Here is a 26,306-nt window from a genome sequence, read left to right on the forward strand (position 1 = left end):
CCACGCCAAATGACACTACAAGGAACAAACCACTGATGAGATGCAGATTAACATAACGTAATATTAATGTAAAAACTACTGAAAACAGGTCAGAAGAACCAAGGGCAGCTCAGGACAAATCAGAATGCACCAAACTACGACCAAGGAGTAGTTTTAGACTGTACCTACCTGTGAGAGTGCATAGAGAACATGGTTCACTCTCTGAACTCAGCTGGTCCAGAATAACGGACTGGGGCACAGATAAGTTCAGGTCTTGGATCTGCTCTGAGTCCAGCTGGATCACAGATTGCTCCCAGCAGAATATGTGACCTGCAGCAGGAGATAATGACAGAAACACTTGACAAAAAGTTTGCTATAACAAAGTACACATGGAGTGTTTGTTTACGCTACTTGTGAAACGTTTTAGAACATCCATATTTTTCCAGTTTTTATTGACCTTCAAGTCAAGTTAATAATCTGAAAAGTCCGGTGACCTCTAATTTTACAAAGATAAGCAGTAAACATGCCTGGGGGCATAATAACTAAAAACTGAAAAATAATGTGAACTGTAATAAAACGGGGGTTCCCTTTGTCAATGACAAATGTTCTTTTGCAGATTCTTTACAAACTCTCTGTATAAAAGCAGCGTTGGAAAGACTGTTACTGCACTGTATTTAGAAAACACTGCACAGTTTTATTGCCATCATATTGACTAGGAAAAGGCATTTAAATAAACACAGATAAACCATTATAAATCTCATTATAATATATTTATGTTTGTTGAAGATAGCTTTGCCCTTTAGAGAAATTACAAATAAAGCCAGGTTGTTGACTACAGTTCCATACACCATCAAAAGAAAACTGACAAGAAGAAGCCAAATTCACTAGAGCATCAGTCCGTTTTTGGCATCTCATTGGTGATGGTGATAGAACTGAACAAATCCACGCCCTGACTGGGGGTGTCTGAAATCTGAAATCTGAAACTAAACTTTATGCCCATGTTTGAGCAAAAACCCTCTTATTGCCGAAATAAAATTGCTTAGGAGATGAAAACACTCCACATTTACACACAGACAGATCGGCCTTGGATGAGAAAGAAACAATATTTACCATGCTGTATTACTGCATCTTTAAAAAATAGTGCTGGCCTAAGATGGGGGGATGCAATGGCCTGGCTGATGGAGGACTGTAGCAGGCAGCAGGGGTTAACATACACAGGCAGCGTTCTCCTACTACTCTCTGGACTTTGCAGGCTGGGGTCTGTAACGAACAGCAAGATGTCCTCACCTACACTCTGCAAGCAACCAGAATGCAATAAACAAATGAAATATACAGTTAGAGTTATGAGGTGGCATGATCTTTGCATGCAACTTTTAGTATTAAGACCAACAGTGCTCACTCACTCACACACACACACACACACACACACACACACACACACACACACACTTTTCTTAAAAGCCACAAGGGTTTAGACTATCTTTAATAAACTGAGGACAGCTGAATCATAATTTTACCTGTTCTCTCTTATAGACCACAGTAGCCTTAAAACTGCATCGGCCACCCTTGGGTTCATTCTACAAAAAAAAAAAAAAAAAGAAATATATATAAAAAAAAATGTCTACGTAATCCACTAAAGTATTCTAGTTATCATCATCAAGATGTAAGACTGTTTCTGTACCATAAATTTACCTTATATTATAAGTGTTTTTTGAATAGTGAAAGTGAAAATATATATATATATTTTTAGAGATTTCAGACCTATACATTTTAGTTACTCACTTAGGACCTGAAAAACAAAACATGGAACATATAATCAACACAAAGCAAGCACTACTCAGGTCAAAACATAGTCTCTCTATATACTTTATAATTACAGATGACCAGATGCTTTTGATAGTAATCAACAAGCTTCTGACAAAATGGTGTGAGAAATCTGACTATTTGACTCTTCTTGTTGGCAGAATAGAAGTTGTTGATTTCCTGGTACAACATATTTAGGGTAGGCAATTCCAAATGCTTAATGTTAGCTTGCTACTTTTGATGTGTATTTGGGGCCGCAGTCTTTGTCCATGTGGTCAGCTGCACATTTTCGTTCAGGTGTCAAGTTTAATGGCTTTCCCCACTGTACTGTGGGGAACACACAGTCCAACAAATGTTGTCAAACAAACATTAGAGAGAAGTTACCAGCTGCAGTCAATCATGATCACTAACAAGCAGTTAAAGAAACTTTCCCCATGGCAATTTAAAATAACGTTCAGCACCACTAGATTAATCATCTAGATTGATGTTCATTTTATTTTAATGCATAAACCATAAAAATGTTTTCTATGAAATATGTATGTTGTAAACTCATTCTGCTCTAGAAAAAGAACTGTTCAAAAAAAATCATGGAAGGCTCAATATTGCCATGACATTCACATCCATGATGTGTGTATGTAAACCTGACCGTAACTGTTTTTAGTGTGTTTAGCAGCCTACATTTTTTTTAAGTGGAGTTTGTGTATTTAGGATGGGACTTATCTTGTTCAAGTAACACTGAAACCTGAATTGTGGCTGCACCCTTCAGCGCGGTCATTTGCACTTAATCCACTTTTAGATAAATAGTGCAAAAAATGTTAGGTACCTAAAACACCTTTCTTTGTAGCAGAGAAGCGCATATTGCATATACATGCATCACCTGTAAGATCTCCTGGAGGGTGTGGATAACAGGTGGATGGTATAGTGGGGACACATGTTGAGGTAGCACACAGCTTTGCTGCCCAGCAAGCCTATAACAGAAGCTGGGGGCTGTGACTTTGCCCTACAAGAAGCATCGTCACAATTAATCTCCTTTTCAACAAAGCTAATTATAGAACAATAGCATATATCTGAGCAGAAAATACGTTTTAGCATTTTTGTGCTTTGTTTTGTAGCCTTTTGTGAAATCATTATAATATATAAACAAATGTAACTGCCTCAGGGCAAACTAACTGTAACATACTGTCCACTATTATTTTTGCCATATAAGTACTTCTGTGTCTTTAGGAACTGGCCATTCATAATTTTTCACATGCTCAACCCCCTTACTCTTTGATCCCGGGGAAGATCAAAGTCCACAGAAGTTAAACCAGGCAAAAGGTTAATTCAGAATCAAAAAATGCATATTACAGCAAAGGATATAAAAAAACACATAATCCACAGAACCCGTAGAAAAAAAAAAGAGCAAAAAAAGCCAAAGAAAAAACAAAAAACCCATTGTCACAACTAAGGCACTTCTCCATGTGTGTGTGCGCAAGATACCTCAGAGGTATTTGTAAAGTCACTACTATACACTAACCACAAACACAAGCATCTGTAGCTAACTAGAACGGAGTTTGACTGAAAAAAAGTTTAAAAAGTTTTATGGTCAGAGGAAAGCAAAAGATTTTTGGATGAATGCTAATAGAAGAAAAATCTATTGTGAAGTGCATTTGTGATGTGGGTCTAGTATGAATCTGTATTTGATTAAAATCTAATTTATTTATAAAAATAAACTGCAAAAAGGTCTTTCCAGCTTACTAGCAGCACAACATGAGGTCAAACAGCAACATGGTACAGGCTGTTAGGTTTATAAAGGTACTTACAGTCTGACAGCATGATGGCTCACCATGAACCCTTGGAGGAATTGTAGGAAGCCACAAACTGTCAATCAAACTGAAAAGTTGAGTACATCTACCGAGAAAAACAGAGGGTGGGGTGACTTGTCAGTCAGTCAGTCAAGCTGGAGTATAATTTTAATGAAATGTGCAATAAAATGTGGATTCACACAATTCATGTGTAAAGTAGTTGAAATCTATCCTCCATCTGAAAAAAGATAGTGTAGTGTCCTGAACTCAAAATACCTTAACTCTTATGATCATGTATGATTAGATGTGTCAAGTCAAACAACAAAATCAACAATAACATAATTCAGCATTACGTATTGACAGAAACTGGTGAAAGAAGTATAGTATTTCTGAAATTATGAACTGAACAAAAATATATTTGACCACAAACTCAACAAAATATTGAATTAATGCAACAACAAAATGGATTTCTTAGATACAGATACAGACTAGTAGGGAAACTTCCCTTTACATACGATACTAAATCAAAAACATTGTCCTTTTTAATTAAGCGAAATCTTAAGGGAAATCTTGATGAAAAAAAAAGTTACAATGCACAACAAATGTGTGACTAACATTTGTATCTTAGGTAGATGAGCAGACTACATACTCAATAAAACAAAAGTTTTGGCCTGACAACTGAACAAAACAGCCTAAACTACCCTGACAGACCATGGCTGTTTACTTTCTGCAGCTGGGGGTCCTGGAACCCTTCAGACTACAGGGATCAGTGTGAGCTGGGGCTGAAGTATCTGTGTCTGTTTTAGCAAAGCAGGGACTCATTGTTCAGAACCAGTTCTACAGTCTTTCAAACCAAAGTCAGCTCACACTCAACCCGCTCAACTGCTTATTCCAGTCCAGCCAGACGTTGGGCACAGCTTAAATCTTGTGCACGCACACACACACACACACACCTCCATAATCACAGACATTTGCCTCTGCTCCACAGTTTAAAATTTCATGAATTCCGAAATGTATAGGAACAAGTTCAAACTGAAATATATGCAAATACATATCATATCTGACTGATTTGAATTTCAAACTGTGGTGCAGATTGCAAAGAAAAATGTGCCTTTGTCCTAAAGTGGAGTGGAGTTAAAAGTATAATCTTTTATGGAACATACACATACATATAGAAGTGTAATATAATTATTAAATAAATAAATAATTATTAATAAAAAAATAATTATAAATATATTTTTAGATTTTTTCATATACCTTGCCACATGGAGGAGAACACAGAGGACGATAACAAAGACCTCAAACACTAAGCCAACTGGGCAACTCGAGGAGCTTCATTCGTTCTTCAGATATAATTATTCGTTATTTGTAATCGAGGTAAAACGTTTATTTAATCACGGTTGATTTCAGGTCATATTGTCTAGCAGTAGGGTTAATCGGTATAATGGTAAAACCATACACAGCTGTATTTAAGAATTATGGTACCTCCAAATGAGGAACAAACAAACAAAAATAAATAAATAACAGGCCCACTGCAGTTGAAAGTTTAGCAACGTGCTAAGTTCAAATAAAAGGAAAAGCAAGCATATTTGGATGAACCTGTGCCTGAAAACAGACCATTTAGTCGACTTGTGCTCTCAAATTTAAGTATAAGTGGTTGTCACCTCTCGCGTGTAAGACGCTGGATCACTTTCAGGCCCTGCAGCACACACACTTTACCCTCCAGCAGCTTGGTGTATTGTTTTAGCTCCTCTTCTGAAGACACGTTCTGTAACTCCAATTCGCTGAACATACCATAAACATCCTGCACCAGCATACAAAACCTGCACAAAGAGAGTTTTGAACATATCAAGCAGGAAAATCTTTTTATTCAGGCAAAAAAAGGACACTTCACTGCTGGTGTGTTTGCTATTATAAATGGTCAAACTCGTGGCCTTCTTCATACATCATACTTCCATGGCCTTAGAAAGGTCCAGAAAGGAAAACAAGAGAGGGTATTTAGTGCTTTGAAGCATACCTGGACTGAATCTAGTTTACAATGATTTTAGGACATGTATGTGTAAGTATACTGAAGCATCCAAACGCTAATCAGTTTCTGAAGCAGTAAAGACCACAGTCTACTACACAAATGGCAAGATAATCTAAAAAAAATATCAAAGCAAATTTCAATAAAAATGTTTGAAATAACAACAAAAAAAAGGTGTCCTAAAATGGAAAACGTTGACATGGTTGAATAATGGAAATGTAAGTATCATACCATGAACCTTAAAAACTGTTGTAAGATAAGATAAGATAGTCCTTTATTAGTCCCGCAGTGGGGAAATTCTCAGTGTTTTCATTGGTTGGTTTCTTCATTGGTTGGTGCTAGGCTAAATGCTATCCCAGCAGACCGACAACAATCTCTTTAGCTAGCTAAACCAAGGGGACAACACCACCCGAGCATGAAAATTTGGATTGCACTGTGCTATGTAAACCAATCTATCAGAGCAAAGCTCATTATTTACCTTGTTTGGACAAGTATGGTTCTATTGTGGTTCACCAACGCAATATGAATGTACAGTTGCTAGTCTATTTAAATGGTTAGTCGTGGCAGATAAGCCAACATAATCTCTTTGTGGCATGATGTGTCTAACTGTACAACCTGTTCTGCCAAGTTTACTCTGATTTAAAGGTTGGAGTTAGATTGGACAAGGCTGTCCATTAACTGAAACTTGCCAGACTATTTCCATATACTATATAATCCGCTATAGAATTAGACCAAATATAAAATTCATAACAGTAAAAAATTCAGACAAGGAGCAGACACTTTTCCCTGGAACTCAGATCTCAGATGTCAGGTTCCAGTTTAAGACAGGTTTAAATGGTTTCAGGGTCATGAACAGTGAGGCTTGTTTAGGCCTGTGTGTGTCTAAATGAAACTAGAGAACATGGGGGGGTGACAGTGCAGGAATGAGACTGAGGCACCGCGTGCCTAGAACAGGTTGACATAAACAACAACCTTCATTTCCCCTGCCCTGTTCCTTCCTTCCCCCGTAGCACTCTCCAGTGGAAGGAGCAGTCAGTGACTCCACCAGGCTGCTGCCATTGGCCAGCTGCAGTGGCTGGCCACCTTTAGGAATTTGTTTTTGTGAGTAATCGCAGGAATTCACAGCAACTTGGGGGCGCTTCCTGGAACTGCACACCATTGAGCTGGTTTTTACACACACATACACACACAACCCCACTGAGAGCAGCTCTCCCTAACAATGTTACCATGAAACAGGATTGGTAGAGACAAAGTGGGCGGGATTCCTTCCGCCTTTGAATTCACCAATCAGCATGCAGTTTGTGATAAACAGGCCTGAAATCAGACACTTCAAGCACATTGTGTTCTAACCTCTTCTTGAAAACATCCCCTCCTCTGCTCTACTCTGCTCTCTTCGAACTAAGTACTTCTTCAGCTTGTTTATCCTCTGTAGACGTTTTACTGGAACTAAATATTGTTTTGGAGTGCATGGTAGTTCCCACCCCCCCAAAATATTCTGTGAAGTTTAAATAAGTTAAAATGAATAATTTAAAACTAAGGAAATGGCATTTGGAACTTGAAGACTGTGACTATATAGACAAACACACACATTGCACAGTATACAGTACAAGACAACTTTAAATAGAGTTGTAATTTACAATACACTTTTTTTGAAACTTTTTCCTAAGAACTCAGTTCATTTTTTCCCCACAGAAACATCTTCTTAGTAGTTCCAAAAGTTTTGCCCAAGGGTTACAAGCAGTTCTTTTTCCTTTAGAAGGTCTCTTACATAGCCCAGGCCCATGAGGCCCTTACAGTGCCCTGTATTTATCTAGCCATGGCAGGTACGTGCAAGGCAAACAGAAAAAAAGAAAGTAAAAAAAAAAAGACAAGAGTAACAACAGAGAAAAGGCTTCAGTTTGACCAGAGTTTAAGAGTCCAGGTATGCATCAGGTTTCCTGACCTGTGCCAGTTCATGGTTAATCTGACGAGCTAGTCTGTTTACATGTGTATCTGTGTACTAGACTCCACTAGCATAGAATCTCCACCACCACTGTCACCTTCATCATAAATGACAAGAGATCAAATCCAGACCTCACGCTCCACATGAAATTCTACCCTCAGATACACGTACATGTACATACCATTCGGTGGTGGCACGACATCCTGTGTTCCTGCATTTACAAGAAACTAGATCATGAGACAGAGGTCAAATTACTAAAAATCAGTAAAATGATTTTTTACATCCATTTTTCTTTCTAGCCCTCTTTCTTGCTATATCAGTTGTCAACTTTCTAAACATCTCTTTTTCCATCACATGAGCATGTGGTTCTCAGACCGATCAATCACCACCACTACTCTGTGCTGTTACTCAGCATGGCAACAAAATAACATATTTGAATGAGGGGAAAAGACAGGAGAGGGGCTAGATAGAAAAGGTTCACTCGGACACTTCAGAACTGGGTGCTAATATCATTTTACAAACACCTGACCACAGATATCTTCATGTAAACCCTAAAACCATGGGATATATTGGGACTTCAAAAACAAACAGGGGTAGATATTAATAGCTATGGACTGTGTAGTATGCTAGTATGTGGATGTGGATCACCACAAAGCAGTCATATAGCTCAGAGTGAGAGCGAGCAAGAGAGAAAGGGGGGGGGGGGGGGGGGGGGGGGGGGGGGGGGGGGGGGGGGGGGGGGGGGGGGGGTTTAGGGGTGGGGTGTTGCATGAATGCGAACATCATGTTCAGGGAGGGGCTTGATGGTTAGTCATCAATAACATCTAGACCAGAGGTTTATCTGCATCGAGAGGTGAATGTCCTCAGCAAAGATTTAGAACTGCTACAGTGTGGTTTAATACCAGTAAGTGTTGTTAATAACCACTTGGTATAAGAGTATCAGTACACCACCTCTTGAGTCAAACGTGTATAAATACATTATATTAGAAGATTAGAAGTTCCTAGACTTGCCAAGACCTACCTAAAAGTGAACATAACAGCCCCCCCCCCCCAAAATAAATAAATAAATAAATAAATAATTATGTTTAAGTCCAACTGTCTTTTTTCATTTTTGTTTGGGTCATTTTCACTCATTCTTCACTCAGTCGTGTAAAAGTTCTGTGAGATTCTTAAAGAGCACACACTACTCTTAATGTCTTTCCACAAATTTGTAATGGTGTTAAGGTTGAGGTCGGCGCCCTGGGAGAGCCATGGGCAAAGCCCTCTTGAGGTAGTCCATTGTGGATTTTGAGGTGTGTTTAAGATCTTTATCCTGCTGCAGAAGACATCTGCTTTTCATCTTCAGCCTTTTCAGAATTTGCTGGTATTTAATTAAATCAATTTTTCTTTCTACCAGTGATGTTACCCATAGCACTGGCTGTAACACAAGGCCAAGATCGATCTACCCACGTGCTTCAAAATCAGTGTTTTTTTTTTTTTAATGAAAATGCATCAGACTGATGTTCTGATGTTCCTCCAAAAACGTCTGATGTTGAATTTTGCTAAACATCAGAAATGTTATTTTTCTTTCTTCCATGAAGGTTATATTCATTTAGGCATTAATGCTTAAACTTTTGCTGTCAAACAGGGGGTTTGATGTGCCTTTCTAGCAATAGTTCTCCATTCCACACCTCAGTGTTCCAGTTAAGTCAATCTTAATTACATTACGAACTGCAAAAACTGCTACATAAAAATGCTTTGCGATCTCCACATAGATCCAAAAGCAGCAAGAAATCAGACCTGATGTTAAATCTGGCTGATTTCTTGGTTATTCCTAGCTTAGCAGCTAAAAATCTTGGCGGCATTATTGATTCGGATCACAGACAGTCTTAATCTTCAAGTCTAGGCTGAAAACTCATTTGTTTAGTGTAGCTTTTGGTAAATAATGTTTCCCTTTAGATAAAGGCTGCAGACCCAAGGGTTCATGGACTGGGTTCAAGGGTTCATGGGTATTTGTGGTAAACTAAATCCTGGTGCTGTCATTCAGCAGTTTTTTTTTCTTTTTGTTTTTCATTAATAATTTATAATTTAAAATGATTCACCATTTAATGTAATTTAAAGTAATTTTGACCATGGGCACATAATTCTGCATGCCATGTGTGTGTACACATGTAGACAAAATCTTTGGTACCCCTCAGTTAATGAAAGAAAAACCCACAATGGTCACAGAAATAACTTGAATCTGACAGTGATAATAAATAAAAATGCTATGAAAAAAACTGTCAATGAGACTTCTGCACCTCTTGGCAGGTATTTTGGCCCACTCCTCATGAGCAAACTGCTCCAGTTGTCTCAGGTTTGAAGGGTGCCTTTTCCAGACAGCATGTTTCAGCTCCTTCCAAAGATGCTCAATAGGATTTAGGTCAGGGCTCATAAAAGGATACTTTAGAATAGTCTAATGTTTTCCTCTTAGCCATCGTTGGGTGTTCTTAGTGTGTTTTGGGTCATTATCCTGTTGCAAGACCCATGACCTGTGGCTGAGACCAAGCTGTCTGACACTGGGCAGCATATTTCTCTCTAGAATCCCTTGATAGCCGAGATTTCATTATACCCTGCACAGATTCAAGACACCCCGTGCCAGATGCAGCAAAGAAGCCACAGAACATAACAGAGCCTCCTCCATGTTTCACAGAAGGGACAGTGTTCTTTTCTTGATATGCTTAATTTTTCCGTCTGTGAACATAGAGCTGATGTGCCTTGGCAAAAAGTTCCATAGTAGTTTGGCAAATTCCAGTCTGTTTTTTTATGATTTGTTATGATTTCAACAATGGTGTCCTCCTTGGTCTTCTCCAATGAAGTCCACTTTGGCTCAAACAACGATGGATGGTGCGATCTGACACGGATGTTCCTTGAGCTTAAAGTTCACCTTTAATCTCTTTAGAAGTTTTTCTGGTCTCTTTTGTTCGTATTATCAGTCTCTTTGATTTGTCATCAATTTTTCTCCTGTGCTCAGAGTGAGAGCGAGCAAGAGAGAAAGGGGGGGGGGGGTTAGGGGTGGGTGTTGCATGAATGCGAACATCATGTTCAGGGAGGGGCTTGATGGTTAGTCATCAATAACATCTAGACCAGAGGTTTATCTGCATCGAGAGGTGAATGTCCTCAGCAAAGATTTAGAACTGCTACAGTGTGGTTTAATACCAGTAAGTGTTGTTAATAACCACTTGGTATAAGAGTATCAGTACACCACCTCTTGAGTCAAACGTGTATAAATACATTATATTAGAAGATTAGAAGTTCCTAGACTTGCCAAGACCTACCTAAAAGTGAACATAACAGCCCCCCCCCCCCCCCCAAATAAATAAATAAATAAATAAATAATTATGTTTAAGTCTTTGGTACCCCTCAGTTAATGAAAGAAAAACCCACAATGGTCACAGAAATAACTTGAATCTGACAGTGATAATAAATAAAAATGCTATGAAAAAAACTGTCAATGAGACTTCTGCACCTCTTGGCAGGTATTTTGGCCCACTCCTCATGAGCAAACTGCTCCAGTTGTCTCAGGTTTGAAGGGTGCCTTTTCCAGACAGCATGTTTCAGCTCCTTCCAAAGATGCTCAATAGGATTTAGGTCAGGGCTCATAAAAGGATACTTTAGAATAGTCTAATGTTTTCCTCTTAGCCATCGTTGGGTGTTCTTAGTGTGTTTTGGGTCATTATCCTGTTGCAAGACCCATGACCTGTGGCTGAGACCAAGCTGTCTGACACTGGGCAGCATATATCTATCTAGAATCCCTTGATAGCCGAGATTTCATTATACCCTGCACAGATTAAAGACACCCCGTGCCAGATGCAGCAAAGAAGCCACAGAACATAACAGAGCCTCCTCCATGTTTCACAGAAGGGACAGTGTTCTTTTCTTGATATGCTTAATTTTTCCGTCTGTGAACATAGAGCTGATGTGCCTTGGCAAAAAGTTCCATAGTAGTTTGGCAAATTCCAGTCTGTTTTTTTATGATTTGTTATGATTTCAACAATGGTGTCCTCCTTGGTCTTCTCCAATGAAGTCCACTTTGGCTCAAACAACGATGGATGGTGCGATCTGACACGGATGTTCCTTGAGCTTAAAGTTCACCTTTAATCTCTTTAGAAGTTTTTCTGGTCTCTTTTGTTCGTATTATCAGTCTCTTTGATTTGTCATCAATTTTTCTCCTGTGGCCACATCCAGGGAGGTTGGCCACAGTCCCATGGATCTTAATTTTCTGAACATGTGCAACTGTAGTCACAAGAACATCAAGCTGCCTGGAGATGGTTCTATAACCTTTACCATTAACATGCTTGTCTATAATTTTCTTTCTAATTTCCTAAGACAACTATTTCCTTCGCTTCCTCTGGTCCATGTTGAGTGTGGTACACACCATGTCACCAAACTGCGCAGTGACTACCTGTAGTCCTATATATAGGCCCACTGACTGATTACAAGATTGTAGACACCTGTGATGCTAATTAGTGGACACACCTTGATTTAACATGTACCTTTGGTTACATTATTTTCAAGGGTACAATAATTTTCGTACAGACCTGTTTAATGAGTGTATTTTTTAAAATAACTCTGTTGAAGCATGGTTCAAAATCAATGTTGGATTTTTATTTGTTCATTTTCATTTTTATTTATCACTTTTTCCAGATTCAAGTTATTTCTGTGACCATTGTGGGTTTTTCTTTCATTAACTGAGGGGTGCCAACAATTTGTGTGTATATAAGCGTGTGTGTGTGTGTGTGTGTGTGTGCGCGCGCGCAATGTAACCTAGCCTAAATTATACAGATAAAGTAGTAAATGAAGATTAGTGGAAGCCTCTTGTAACACACATAGCACATTTGGCAGTACCGTTTTACAACGCAGCTAGTTGACGACGCAAAACCGCGGCCAAACAGCAAGTATATCTCCAGCTTAACAGTCACAAAGGCTCAAATTATTTTTGACCTGGTCTTAGACTTTGAATGTAAGACATTAGATATTAAGTCATTTCACCAACTATGATTTGGAATTGTCATTTGACTCAAATCTTCAAACATTAAACACTCTAGACAAGTCAGAGAAGACCTATAAGAAGACAGTCATCACTTTCAGCTTGTGGTTTCTACAGCTCAAGAGGGGACTATTAAGAAATTGCTGTTAAGGGGACCTGTGGTGACCAAGATAAGACCATAAGAACTCTGAAAGAGCTGCTCATATGAATACTGCTTGCACAAATCATCTGCATAAGAAGGCAACCTGAAGTTTAACCTCATCACAAACCTCAATATCTAAAGTATGTTACAGAACATCTAAACAAGCCAGATGAGTTATGAAAACAAAAGATGGGGCCTGAGAAAATCCAAACAGACCTCTCACAATTAGTAAAGGTACATTTGTAGAAAAAACTGCATTTCATAAAAAGAACACTTTGCCAACTGTGAAACGGTGGATTCATCATGCTTTGGGGTTGTGTTGCCACCAGTGCACTGCCAGTTTTACAAGGGTGGCGGAAAGAATGCCAGGAAATCCTGGATGCACATGTTAAACAATCTGTGAAAAGGCCAGGGCTGTTAAAAGAATGGCTTCTTCAACATGATAATGATCCAAAACATACCACAACACTCCACTTTGGACTAGTAGTTCAAATGGTCCAAAACAAGTGAAATGATGCCAGCACAACAATTAAATCCAGTCCCTTTTGTAGGTGGTGCATTAAAAATCTAAAAGTAGAGTAATTTTTATCTGGAAAATAGATTGGAATTGGTGCCTTACTCTTTCACATGCAGTGTACATTTGCATAATACCTGTATCGAAAGAGCTCTTTGACCTCCACCATCGTATTTAATTCATGCTAAGGCTGCATCTCACATGAAATTTAACCACATTTAAACAGAGCTATGGGCAAACTAGCCCTTGTATATTGCATGTATGTGCCATTTCTCTAGAGAAATGACTAGGTTTTGTAGTATATACATGCCCTACAACAGAAGCAACTGCTATAATCAGAAGGCACAATATTTCAGAGTTCTACACACCATCTACTAAGAAAACATTCTATTTGATATATATTGACAAATAGTAAAAATAAGTACATTACCTGCCCATGTGTTGTGTTTGTCCAAGCAAAGTCTTGCTGACAGTTTTGTACCTAACTGAGAGAGTTGTAGAGTGGCTGATAGGGAAAAAATAGACCCTCTGAATAATGACCTGCACAGGGCCACAGAGAGATCCTGATGGCCTGGAATACTCCACGACTTCCAAAAGAGACTCAAATACATCTTCTGCATCTCTTCTGGCAAAAGCAAGCACCTGAAATGAGTGACAAGCAAGATACTGCTTAAGCCTGTATAAATTACACTGCAGAAAAAGAAAACTTGCAAACTTGTAATGGCCCAGATTATAGATAATTAAGACACATGTATTTTAACAAATGGATTCCTGTATTTTTACAGATATTTCCAATTACCATTCTCATTATTTATGTCATTATGGAAACCAGTTTAAATCTCATTTTGGACAAATGGTAATATAGCCAGTCAAGCTGTTGGGCACATTTGATTATTAGTTTAGAGTAGAGCTTGATAGAGGGTAAAGAAAACCAAACCACACACCTGCTTGTCAGGGCTAGATTTCTGAATAGCTTTGACAATCTTCTTCCTCTGACATAAACACTTGTTTAAAGGGCAGGGTCTAGTCCTCTCCTCTGGGGGTGGAACCTTTGAGCAGATAACACTACCATCCAGCTTCACTTCGGATATAACTTTCTGGCTGAAATGAGTGTTCAGAATTATAGGATGTTGCTCTCCATCAACAATCAAGCTCTGCCTACAGAGGAGACAATTACATAGAGATCAGAATGACTTAAGACCAATAACTAACAACACAGTTAGTATGAGAGCAAATAAAATACAAGATAAAAAGTCTAAAGACTCAACAAGATAGAACTAGACACCATTCCTATATTGTAAATAGACATTTTCATTTAAACTAAAGAGACTTTCTTTATACTTCTACATATATATATATATATATATACACACACACACATATAGTAAGTTATAATATAAGTTAACATAAGTTATAATATTTTTAATAATTCATTAGCTGTATTGTGTTTAGTATTTTAATAAGAAACGTTCATTTCCTGCCCGTTCTCCTGTTCTACAAGGCCAGGCTTGCTAAGCCGTCCCATGTGACGCACTAGAACAGATAATACGGGTACGTCACTCCAACAAGACATGAGATATAGCTGAGCAGTGGAGAGATTTTGTATTCTCTATGAACTGAGTGAACCATAAGCTAAACGAGGAAGCTGGAAGGCAGCCAGCTAAGGCAAGTTTACACAGGAGAGGTGGAGCCCCTTGCCTGCTCAGTACAAATAGACAACCATGCAGTATCACCTCACAAAAGGGAGAGCAGTCCAAAGTTCAGCAACTCAGCTCTGTTTGTTAATTAAACATTGTTTAAAAAGAAAAAATATTCATGGGACAATCAAAAGTAACTAATTAGGAACAAAGTTTCTTGAAAGTCTGAATATTTTGGAGGATATACCCCAGCGCACAAGCTATTAATGTTCAGTACAGTGTGTGACAAATCTTTGACACACAATGTAGACATTTTCAAAACAAACTTCTGCTAATAAACGGCACCTGAGTCATCACATAGAAGATAAATACGGAAATAAAAAACATTTATTCTTTCATATCTAAACAAATATTCATCAAACATTCATCATAGCAAGGACCTCTGCAGATACCAGTAAAGGGTGTTGATCTTGATTTTAAAAACACAGTGTACCTATTCTGCTCTATTTGAACATCTTGTCTTAAACAATGGAACAGGAAGTGCTAAGGTAAACACAGACTGGCTGATGACGCCAGAGCTCCACTCCACAGGTGAGGGTGTGGCCCAGGTGTTGTCAAAAGACATGGTTAAGACATTTTGCCAACTGTAGGATAATCTGTCCTATTTGCCACTGATTTGTGTGATGAAGCAGAAAAAGGCAGAAACGTTACACTCAATTGCCAAATATATTATTTTATATAAAAGCAATAAAAAAAATAAATAAAAAAACCTAATGTCAACAATGCAAGAGAAGGTTATTGTTTACATGATGAATGGACCAATAGAAATGCTCAAAAATGACTTGGAATACAATACAATTGACACAGCCTTCAACTGAAAGTTATAGCAAATTTTCCTTTCGGAAAGAGAAACAAGATTTCTGAGTGTTTTTTGAGTGATTTCTGAATGTTATAAAAAGATTCACAGCATGTTGCTGTTATCTCCGTTCCAAATTGAATAAATAAACAGTAATAGTGGCGGGATATAACAATGTTTTTGTACTCTGATAAAAATTGTTATTCTGATATATAATATGCTTTTCTGAAAATACTGTCAGCGCATAATAAACTGTTTTCTGCTGCTACTAGTAAGTACTGTCTGTACTAGTCTGTGTCCAAAATATCATTATAAATATAATATATAATATAATATAATATAATATATAAAATGTCTTTAAATAATATTGATTATATCTCTCCATATCATCCACCCCTGTGGAGGTCAAGCTAAGGTCTAGACTTCATGACCTTGAAGAGCCATTAGAAAAAGTCGTGTGTCCTCACCACAAAAATTATAATAATAAAAAACACATTTTGCCCAATGTTTTGCACAATACTAAATGAGCAATAATATATTTTTGGGGAGAAATAAAACTTAACCATGGGAATGGATCAATCATAATTTCGGCTTGTGTTAAAGCCAGTGGCACAGTGGCCATTTCACTGGTATAATGGAGAAAGAACATATTTACACTGACAAATATCATACAGTCTTAAAAAAAAAGAAAGAAAGAAAAGAGGATGGCTTCTACAGCAGAGTAATCATCCAAACCACATCAAAATCTACAATGTAGTACCTCAAGAGGTGCAACCCGAAGCTTTTGCCATGGACTTCACAGTAGACTCACCCAATCACAGAACATATATGTGAGGATAGACTTTAAAAAGCAGTGCATGCAGGGAGGCCCACGATTCAATATTTCCTAATCTTTAAATGGCTTCCAACATAACAAACCAAGTCACAAAAGTCATCTCAAACAGGTTTTGACAGCAGGTTCATCGTTCACTGGATCTAAATCCAATAAAAGATCTTTGGGACAGTGCAACACTGCAGGAATTGTGTGATAATCATGTCAACATGGATCAAAATGTTAAAAGAATTACTTCCAAGATTATGGAATCCATGACATGAATGATTGAGGCTCATCTGAGAGCAAAAGGAGGTTGAATTCAGTAGAAGTATAGTGTTCCTAATAAAGAAGTCAGTGAGAGTATATTAAACATACAACAGTAAGAATCATAATAAAGTAAGGAGGAGGGTGAATGTAGATGATCTCTGTTAAATAAAGCACATTTCTTCATATAAAACTAGCAGTATTTAACAGATTTGTTTTTGAAAGTTTCTTCCTTCAGGACATGTCAAAAGAACTAGAGGTGTGATGAAAACATAAAATCATCAGAAAATGTTTGGATGTTTCAAACACTTGTGTTGAGGTCAAAGTAGATGTGAAACTGATGGACTTTCCACGATCAGCCAATGGGCTTTCCAGAGTCAGTTACATACACCCTAAAATTAATCACTAGATATACAAATTCAAAAACTAAAATGGCAGTAACACAGTATGCTGCATGTGCTTTCAATTCTTTTCCCTGGCGTCAGTCACAGCTATTGTGATCTGCTGCTCTTTATGAGAGAGGGAGAGAGCGCAAAAGAGAGTGAGCAGAAAAAGGATCCAGCTGTTTATCCCCCTGGCTTGCTGGAAATGAGCACAGAGCTGCCAGGAAGAGGAATGCAGGCCATTCCCTGGAGCAGAGCAATGACGTAGAAGCAGCGTGGGAGAGAGAGTGGGCGTGAATGAGGAGGGAGAAGAGAGAGAAAGGTCCATGGCTATCTACTGGTTAGAGCTTTGAAAGGTTGAGCTTTTGCAACCCTGGACTAATACCATACTTTGATTCCCAATGGCCAAGCAATCATGTGAACACATCTATGTTGAGGACTGAACAGGACAAGTATAATTAAAAAAATGCATTTATTAAGATTAAAAACATAGCATCCAAATGTCAGCTAATCAAACTGGAGTCCGAGCTCATCTACACGAATGCAGGTGTGATTTTCTTACCTTCAAATGTTTCTTTAAACACAGCCTTTTGAAGCTGAAAGAATATTTACTGCGGAAATGCCAAATTTACATTGTATAGCGATAGTGTTTTCCTTTTGGCTTTTAAAAATATTTTTATGAAATGTCCATTAGTAAATGTATTGTTACAGCACACCAAAGAAGACAAGCTTAGGATTCTTCACCAGGGGGCACTGTTACACTCAACTAGCTATGTGTGTCATTAAAAAAAGAAAGAACATACTGTAATGTAATCCTGCTAGTAATCACCTTGGTCATCTTTAAAATGTGCATCAGCTTACTTATTTTGTTTTCTGTCACTTTAATGGAATACTGTTTTTTGTATCCTGATTACATAACATTGATACACGTGTTCTGTCATTACTCAACCCTGTCAGCAACAATAATCAAAAATGTTGTACAATTGTAGAGAGTTACCATAGCCTTTCTGTTCAAACCAGTCTGGGCATTTTCTATTGACCGCTCTTCAAAAAAACACTTCTGTGTGGAGAATTGCCACTCACCAGATTCCTTTTTTTGTATTCTAAGCAAACTCTTAAAGACTTATTCATTAAACATTCCCAGAAGCTCAGCAGTAATCATGCTATGCCCAAAATATTTTTTTCCACATTTTTAATAATGATGTAGGCATTGCCTGAAGGTGCATGACTTTATGCATAACCATTCTGGCACTCGATTGGCTGATTATTTAATAGCATGAATGATTAAGTGTACATTAATTTGTGCCAAAGTGCTCAGTGTTCAATTAACATTCGCTGTATTTCATTTGTAAATACATACAGAAATGTATGCAAAAGCGTAGGCATCTGTGACTAAACATTTTATTGAATCTGCATCTCTGCATCAAACCAATTAAAACATTTCTATAATTTCTATAAAATAATTAACTACTTAATATGTGATAAATGTAATGCGCAAATATTTAACAGTATACAGTGGGGAAAAAAGTATTTAGTCAGTCACCAATTGTGCAAGTTCTCCCACTTAAAAAAAATGAGAGAGGCCTGTAATTGACATGATAGGTAGACCTCAACTATGAGAGACAATTCAGAAAAATTCTGAAAATCACATTGTCTGATTTTTAAAGAATTTATTTGCAAATAATGATGGAAAATAAATATTTGGTCACCTACAAACAAGCAAGATTTCTGGCTGTCACAGACCTGTAACTTCTTCTTTAAGAGGCTTCTCTGTCCTCCACTCATTACCTGTATTAATGACACCTGTTTGAACTCGTTAACAGTATAAAAGACACCTGCCCACAACCTCAAACAGTCACACTCTAAACTCCACTATGGTGAAGACCAAAGAGCTGTCGAAGGACACCAGAAACAAAATTGTAGAACTGCACCAGACCTGCTGGGAAGACTGAATCTGCAATAGGCAAGCAGCTTGGTGTGAAGAAATCTACTGTGGGAGCACTAGACCACTGCTAATCTCCCTCGATCAGGGGCTCCACGCAAGATCTCAGCTCGTGGGGTCAAAATGATCAAAGGAACGGTGAGCAAAAATCCCAGAACCACACAACCACACAACCTAGTGAATGACCTGCAGAAAGCTGGGACCAACGTTACAAAGGCTACTGTCAGTAACACACTACGCCGCCAGGGACTCCGGTCTTGCAGTGCCAGACGTGTTCCCCTGCTTAAGCCAGTACATATCCGGGCACGTCTGAAGTTTTCTACAGAGCATTTGGATGTTCCGGAAGAGTATTGGGAGAATGTCTTATGGTCAGATGAAACCAAAGTAGAACTGTTTGGTACAAACACAACTCGTTGTGTTTGGAGGAGAGTGAATGCTGAGTTGCATCCAAAGAACACCATACCAACTGTGAAGCATGGGGGTGGCAACATCATGCTTTGGGGCTGTTTCACTGCAAAGGGGCTAGGACGACTGGTCCGTGTAAAGAATGAATGGGGCCATGTATTGTGAGATTTTGAGTGCAAACCTCCTTCCATCAGCAAGGGCATTGAAAATGAATGGTGGCTGGGTCTTTCAGCATGACAATGATCCCAAGCACACTGCCAGGGCAACAAAGGAGTGGCTTCGTAAGAAGCATTTCAAGGTCCTGGAGTGGCCTAGCCAGTCTCCAGATCTCAACCCCATAGAAAACCTTTGGAGGGAGTTGAAAGTCTGTGTTGCCCGCCGACAGCCCCAAAACGTCACTGTTCTAGAGGAGATCTGCATGGAGGAATGGGCCAACAAACCAGCAACGGTGTGTGCCAACCTTGTGAAGACTTACAGAAAACGTTTGACCTCTGTCATTGCCAACAAAGGATATATAACAAAGTATTAAGATAAACTTTTGTTATTGACCAAATACTTATTTTCCACCATTATTTGCAAAAAAATAATCAAATAAAAATCTTTAATCATCTTTAAAAATCAAACAGTGTGATTTTCAGATTTTTTTTTTGTCTCTCATAGTTGAGGTCTACCTATGATGTCAATTACAGGCCTCTCTCATCTTTTTAAGTGGGAGAACTTGCACAATTGGTGACTGACTAAATACTTTTTTTCCCCACTGTATAATCCCTGAAATAGTTCAAAATGAATTTAAAGGGGTGTCTCGTATCCTGTTTCGTAGCCTCATTTCAGATTCTGTTTCTGGACCATCACATTTGCTTTCAAAATTTAAATGATATTTGGCTGAACCTTCTCCTCCATCTACCCAATAAATGTTACTTTGCCATTGGCTGCCTTACTGAACATTGAAGCAAAATAGATCTAACCCAGTGCTTAACAGCTCCATTACAAGTCTAATCTAATCAATTTGATCCAGCTCATTTTCACACTTTCAACAAATCGTAGTGCTACAAAATTTGTAGTGCTGTCAAAATTCTAGACATTCTGACTTCAATACAATCCTTCAAATTTTTAATTCCATTAGAAGAAAATAAAAAAACCAAAAGAATAATTGCACATAATACAGATACCACAATACATCAGATGATTATTCTGCCTAAAGCAGAAAGCACTTTTTTAGAAAGACCTGTCGACCTAGTCAGTCATGCAGACTGGTTCAACCTGACAGAAAGGCAATGACAACTGAGAAAACCAATTCCACAATTGTACAATAGTGTGGAGCAGACAAGAATCTCAGAATGCTACAACAGCAGAATACCTTTTTTTCACCCAAGGACCGAACACTAGGGCTGCAGTGAGCACAGGCTCGCTGTAACTGGACAGCTGAAGACTAGGAAAAAAAAGTAAGCCTGGTCTATTGAATCTTAATTTCTTAAAAAATTAATTTCATGAATCCATGGACATACCCCGCATTGTGTCAACAGTCCAGGCTGGTGGACGGGATCTAACAATGTAGGAAATGTTTTAAATGTCTATTTGAGTTTTGTTTTTGATCGTGCGCATCCCTTCATGGCCCACTATTCATCCATCTTTTAATGGATATGTCAAGCACAATAATTCAAGCATGTCACAAACTAAAAGTCAAACTGGTGTCAAACACTTAGTGGCCTTCACAATCACTGGATCTAATTCCATAGAACACCTCAGGGATGTGGCAAAAATCAGCTGGAATTGCATAAAGCAATCATGTCAACAAAGACCAGAATCTAAGGACCAAAACTGAAATACATAATTCAGATACTATGCATGCATAATTCTATGACCTAGATTCTATGACCATAGATTCTATGACCATGCAAATTACAAAGAAAAGTCATTTTAAAACCCACTTTATTCCCAAAACTATTATAACAAAGTTAAAGGCACTAAAAGGCTGACTGCTTTTTAGACCCTGAAGTCCTTAATGTAGCAGTAACTACTAATTATACTACTTAGCTTCTAGTATCTGAATCTCCTTTTCAAGTTCTTTAATCGAGGTAAATAACATTATGCATAATCACGTCAATGTATGCGTCTTAAATTGGTTTACCATTTAGTAAGTTGGAAGTATTGTCTTTGTACTGTACAAGGGTCATTCCAAACAGGGCATTACAAAGCAAAGCCCAAAACAAAATCTGACAGCTTTTTAGACCCTGTTTAACTAAATTATACAGCAGTGACATTACCTACTAAAAAACAAAATCCTACAGAATAAACAAACAAGAGTCTTACCATGGTGGATAGACACAGATAGTGTCACCTACAGTGGGTGCCAATTGAGTGGCTGTATCCTTGTTGAAAAGAGCCATGCATGGCTGTTTCTCACTGGCTCTCTCACACAGCACAGCCTTCATCCCACATACTTCCCGCACACGTAGCACATGTAGCACTAAGACACCTGGTCTTTCATCTGAAACACAGAAGATACAACTGAGCAGATATGGATTCATTAGTATTCCAAGCCAACCCGGACACCCCTGAAGTAAACTTACTTATCATATAAACTCAAATACATTGCAATGGCCATGCTACAGATGATTAACAATCAGTGTATGAAGAATGCAGTTTAATTCTATAGAATTAAATATGAATCTAATAGGAATGTACTGTATACATGAATGTTAAGCAGAGACAAACTCATGTGGTGTTAAATGTCAGACTACCAAAAAAAGATCCAAGTGTTTGGATATCCTAGTGAGCACTGTTCAGTCAACTGAGAAGAAATGGAAGCGGCCATCTTACCACCCAGGCACTTGTAAGGAAAGCTACAGACAGGTCAAAAATCACTTTAAAATGAGCTACAAAGCTCAGTGGCTAAGAAAGTGATAGTGGCTAAAATGGTGACAATGCACAAGCCAACAATATCAAGTGCTCTGCATACAATTGGTCTGTGTTCGACCAATTTTCTTTGCTAGAAAGCAAACAAAGAAAAAACACTTCAAAGCACGTTAGTGTGCCCATATTTGTTCCCTACATTTTCATGGAAAGTTTACATTTTGGAATATTTCCAAAGTTTCTGGGCTAAAGTTTTCATAGAAAGCTACCGTTAATTTACTGGAAATTTATTGGAATCCTACCTATACCTCAACAAACAGCACAAAGGTCAATGTTCTTTAATGGCAAAGTCAAATTCCAGAGCCCAATTTAAGTGAATATAATCTGTGGCATTTCAAAACCAGGACTAATGGGTGAAAACATCTAAACAATATAAATAGTAGTGCAAAGACAAATAAACTTTCGCTAAAAAAAATGTAAACTTATTGCAGGAAAGTGGTTCTGAAGGAGCAAAATAGCAAGCAACATATTGATTTGCAATAACAATACTGTCTGGACCAATATTGGCTGTGTGTCATTTGTACAACAGACAAATCAGATTACTTTTTTCTCTGTAATTTATTTTCTTATTTACTTAACTTGTACTCAAATGAGCTCGCTTCCAAAGAAAACATGGAAAATTGAATGCTCTTTTAAAAAAACATTGTTATTATGTTATAATTATTATAATAATTCAAAGAGGTTTGTTTTTGTCACATGATTCCTCTGATCCAACTGTGGCCTTTTCCTATTGGTTACAGTAATCGTCTGACAAAATTCTGAAATGTCAATTATGTCTTCATTAATTTAGGATATTTATTTCATTTTGAAACATATGAGATTACAAAACAAAACTTTCACCATCACAGGTCAAGTTTCAAGATGTTTTTCCAGACTCAAATCAAAGCTTAAGCTTAAATTAAATTTTAGTCTGAGATCAGGTTTTAGGTGTATGGGGAAAGGGTTCACAATACCATTTTCATTTTAACTCTATAGTACCTTTTTTTTTCCACCAATGCAATTAGGGTCTTTTCTTCATTTTCCACCATCAACTGCTAGCTGAGAGTTAACATTTACAACCAGCCCTTACACCACCTCTCTCCCTCACCAATTAAACCAAACCCACTAAACCCAAACGGAGAGTTTCCAGGTGTTTGGAACCATTGTCTTGTTGAAAAGTCCCTCGCTCAATCTTCATCATCCTAGTAGATGGCTGCATATTTTTTATGAAGAATTGAAGAATGTGTCTGTACATCTGTCCATTCATCCTTCCTTCAATTATATGAAGCGTGCCAGTGCCATATGCTGAAAAACAACATCTCCACCTCCAAACTTCACTGTTGGAATGGTGTTTTTAGGGTGATATGCAGTATCTTTTGACCTCAAAACATGGTGTGTATTATGGCATCCAAAGAGTTACATTTTGGTCTCATCTGACCACACTACATTCTTCCAGTATTTCACATTTACATTTATGGCATTTAGCAGACTCTCTTATCCAGAGCAACTTACAAAAGTGCTTTGCTAATTACTTAAGAATAACCACAGCTAGCTTGAATAGGCTAAAAAGGCTTGTTCTTTAAACAACTGTACCTGCTGATTCCAGGTCTTTCTGTAGCTCTTCACAGGTGGTCCTTGGCTCTTGAACAACTTTTCTGATAATTCTTTTCATTCCTTTGTCTGAAATCTTGTGGGGAGCACCTGGGCATGGCCGGTATATCGTGAGATGTTCTTTTACCTTCCGGATTAACCAATGCCATCAGTATGTTTTGCAACAATAAGGTTGCAAAGGTCTCGAGAGAGCTAACTGGTTTTATCCATCATGAGATGTTTCTTGTGTCTTGTATGAAATTCAAATATATAATTCAAAATAAATACAAATAAAACACACACACACACACACACACTATTATTCAACCTCCTGAATAGAATCCCACATAAGAGCACACATTTGCAAACCAAGTTGCAAATCAAGGGCTTCATTAGTTGCATCAGGTGTGCTTGAGACAAAACACATGAAATACCTGGCTAGGGGTTTGCTGACTGTGATGTTGGATTGAATGATATAAATACAGTTGAAACCAAAATGTTACATACAACATACAAAAAGACACATATTTTTCTTTCACTGTCCGACATGAAATCAGAATAAACTGCTCCTGTTTTAGGTCAATTAGGTCAATAATTACCAAAATTATTTCTAAATGTTTCTAATTATTTGCTACATATCAGAATAATTTATTATATTACTTTCTTCAAAGTCAAAAGTTTACATACATTTCATCAGTAGTTGGTACCATTGCCCTTAACCTGTATGACTTGGGTCAAACGATGATCATTATGGCCAAATAGTTTAATTTTAGTTTCGTCAGACCACAGGACATGTCTCCAAAAATTAAGTCTTTGTCCCTGTGTGCATTTGCAAACAGGATGACCCACACTTGTGCACAATTCCCTTCCTGATATCTTGGCTGATTTCTTTCGACTTTCCCATGATGTCCCACAAAGAAGCAGTGTGTTTCAAATGTGCCTTAAAATACATCCACAGTTGTGTCTCTAATTAACTCAGATGTTGCCAATAAACCTACTAGAAGCTTCCAAAGACATGATCATCATCATATGGACTGTACCAAATTGTTTAAAGGCATAGTAATCTTAATGCATGTAAACATTTGATTTTGAAGAAAGTAATAAAAATTGCCTTAAAAAAATTATTCTTATTTCTTATTATTCTGGCATTTAGCAAATAGAAATCATTTTGGTAATCCTAACTGACCTAAAATGGGAAATGTTTATTCTAAAATTAATGTAAAAATGCATATGTGTCTTTTTATATGGTGTATGTAAACCTCTGGTTTCAACTCCATGTCAAGAGAGTGGTACAGAATGTTCCTAAAGATATAGTTGGAAGTACAGTTTGCAAGTTCAAGATGGCAATGCTGGCAATGCTACCTGGATATGGCGGAAAGAGGAAACCATAAAGTGACCGAGCAAGACTTAGCATGCAGCAAGACTTGGTGGCAGAAATTAGGTTTCAGTTTACGTCTTGGTACCCAGTGCTTTTACCAATTAATTTTACTCAATTCAAATGTATGTGTATTCAATTTTTTTCAACACATCACAACAAGAGATACAAGTCTGAAGTTCTTTTAAGCAAACCAATGGCAATGACAATGCTTAGTATTATTGAAGAGGGGAGAGGATACAACTATCACGTTTGGTGGTTACTAGAAATGTATAAAACTAGTCACATTTGTACTTAGTTGTTGCTGACAAGGTTTAAGGTGCAAAAGTAGCAGGTGACTTTGTCACCTTTTTCTTGGACATTTTCAGAAAGTTCTTTGAGTATACAGTAATTTCTCATTTACCTATAGGTGTGTTAGTGTTGGATAAAGATTGGTGCTTCCAGAAGTTTACAGCTGACCTCTGTCGACAATGAAGCTTATTCAGTCTCTCTGCAAATCCCCCACTATGAGAAAACAAAACAGAAATTCCCATATCAACCGACATTCAAACTGCACATACAGAAAATCTTTTAATAAATCAGCTGTTTCCCTGTTTCATTATCCCAGGCATCCTAAATAATAAAAATCTTAGAAAATCATCCAATGTAATGTTTGTATGATGCAACACAAGCTATGTCAGTACAAACAGTCTTCATTGTTCAGAATCTTCATCTGCTAAATGCTGCTTACAAACTAGGACCATGTGGTGCGTCAAACCAAATAAATGGAACAAATACAAGCATCAATGAAATAGTAGCTCACACCAGCCATGAAGGCCAATTTATTTATTTGTCATTATTTTCTCTTGTTGGTAATGATTAACATTAAATTTCTTAAATATAGTCTATCCCTCAAATAAGTCACATTAGCACACTGTGTTAGCCTTATAAACCATGAGGAAGCAAAAACA

At 37.8% G+C, this 26,306-nt stretch overlaps 1 protein-coding gene across 1 annotated transcript in view; it reads right to left on the reverse strand.

Moving 5' to 3' along the window:
* The window catches only part of spidr (scaffold protein involved in DNA repair), a 44,396-nt gene that overhangs the window by 4,425 nt on the left and 13,665 nt on the right, over positions 1 to 26,306 (reverse strand). Inside the window, exons 7-16 of the mRNA XM_072680251.1 lie at positions 25,760 to 25,860; positions 21,810 to 21,987; positions 14,143 to 14,356; positions 13,629 to 13,840; positions 5,231 to 5,389; positions 3,585 to 3,672; positions 2,660 to 2,782; positions 1,497 to 1,556; positions 1,090 to 1,273; positions 169 to 309 (exon numbers count right to left, since the gene is read on the reverse strand). Of these exons, the coding sequence (XP_072536352.1) occupies positions 169 to 309; positions 1,090 to 1,273; positions 1,497 to 1,556; positions 2,660 to 2,782; positions 3,585 to 3,672; positions 5,231 to 5,389; positions 13,629 to 13,840; positions 14,143 to 14,356; positions 21,810 to 21,987; positions 25,760 to 25,860 (1,460 nt within the window). The remainder of the gene's footprint in view (positions 1 to 168; positions 310 to 1,089; positions 1,274 to 1,496; positions 1,557 to 2,659; positions 2,783 to 3,584; positions 3,673 to 5,230; positions 5,390 to 13,628; positions 13,841 to 14,142; positions 14,357 to 21,809; positions 21,988 to 25,759; positions 25,861 to 26,306) is intronic.

The sequence above is a fragment of the Salminus brasiliensis genome, chromosome 5 (genome assembly GCF_030463535.1).
Source record: "Salminus brasiliensis chromosome 5, fSalBra1.hap2, whole genome shotgun sequence".
Taxonomy (NCBI): domain Eukaryota; kingdom Metazoa; phylum Chordata; class Actinopteri; order Characiformes; family Bryconidae; genus Salminus; species Salminus brasiliensis.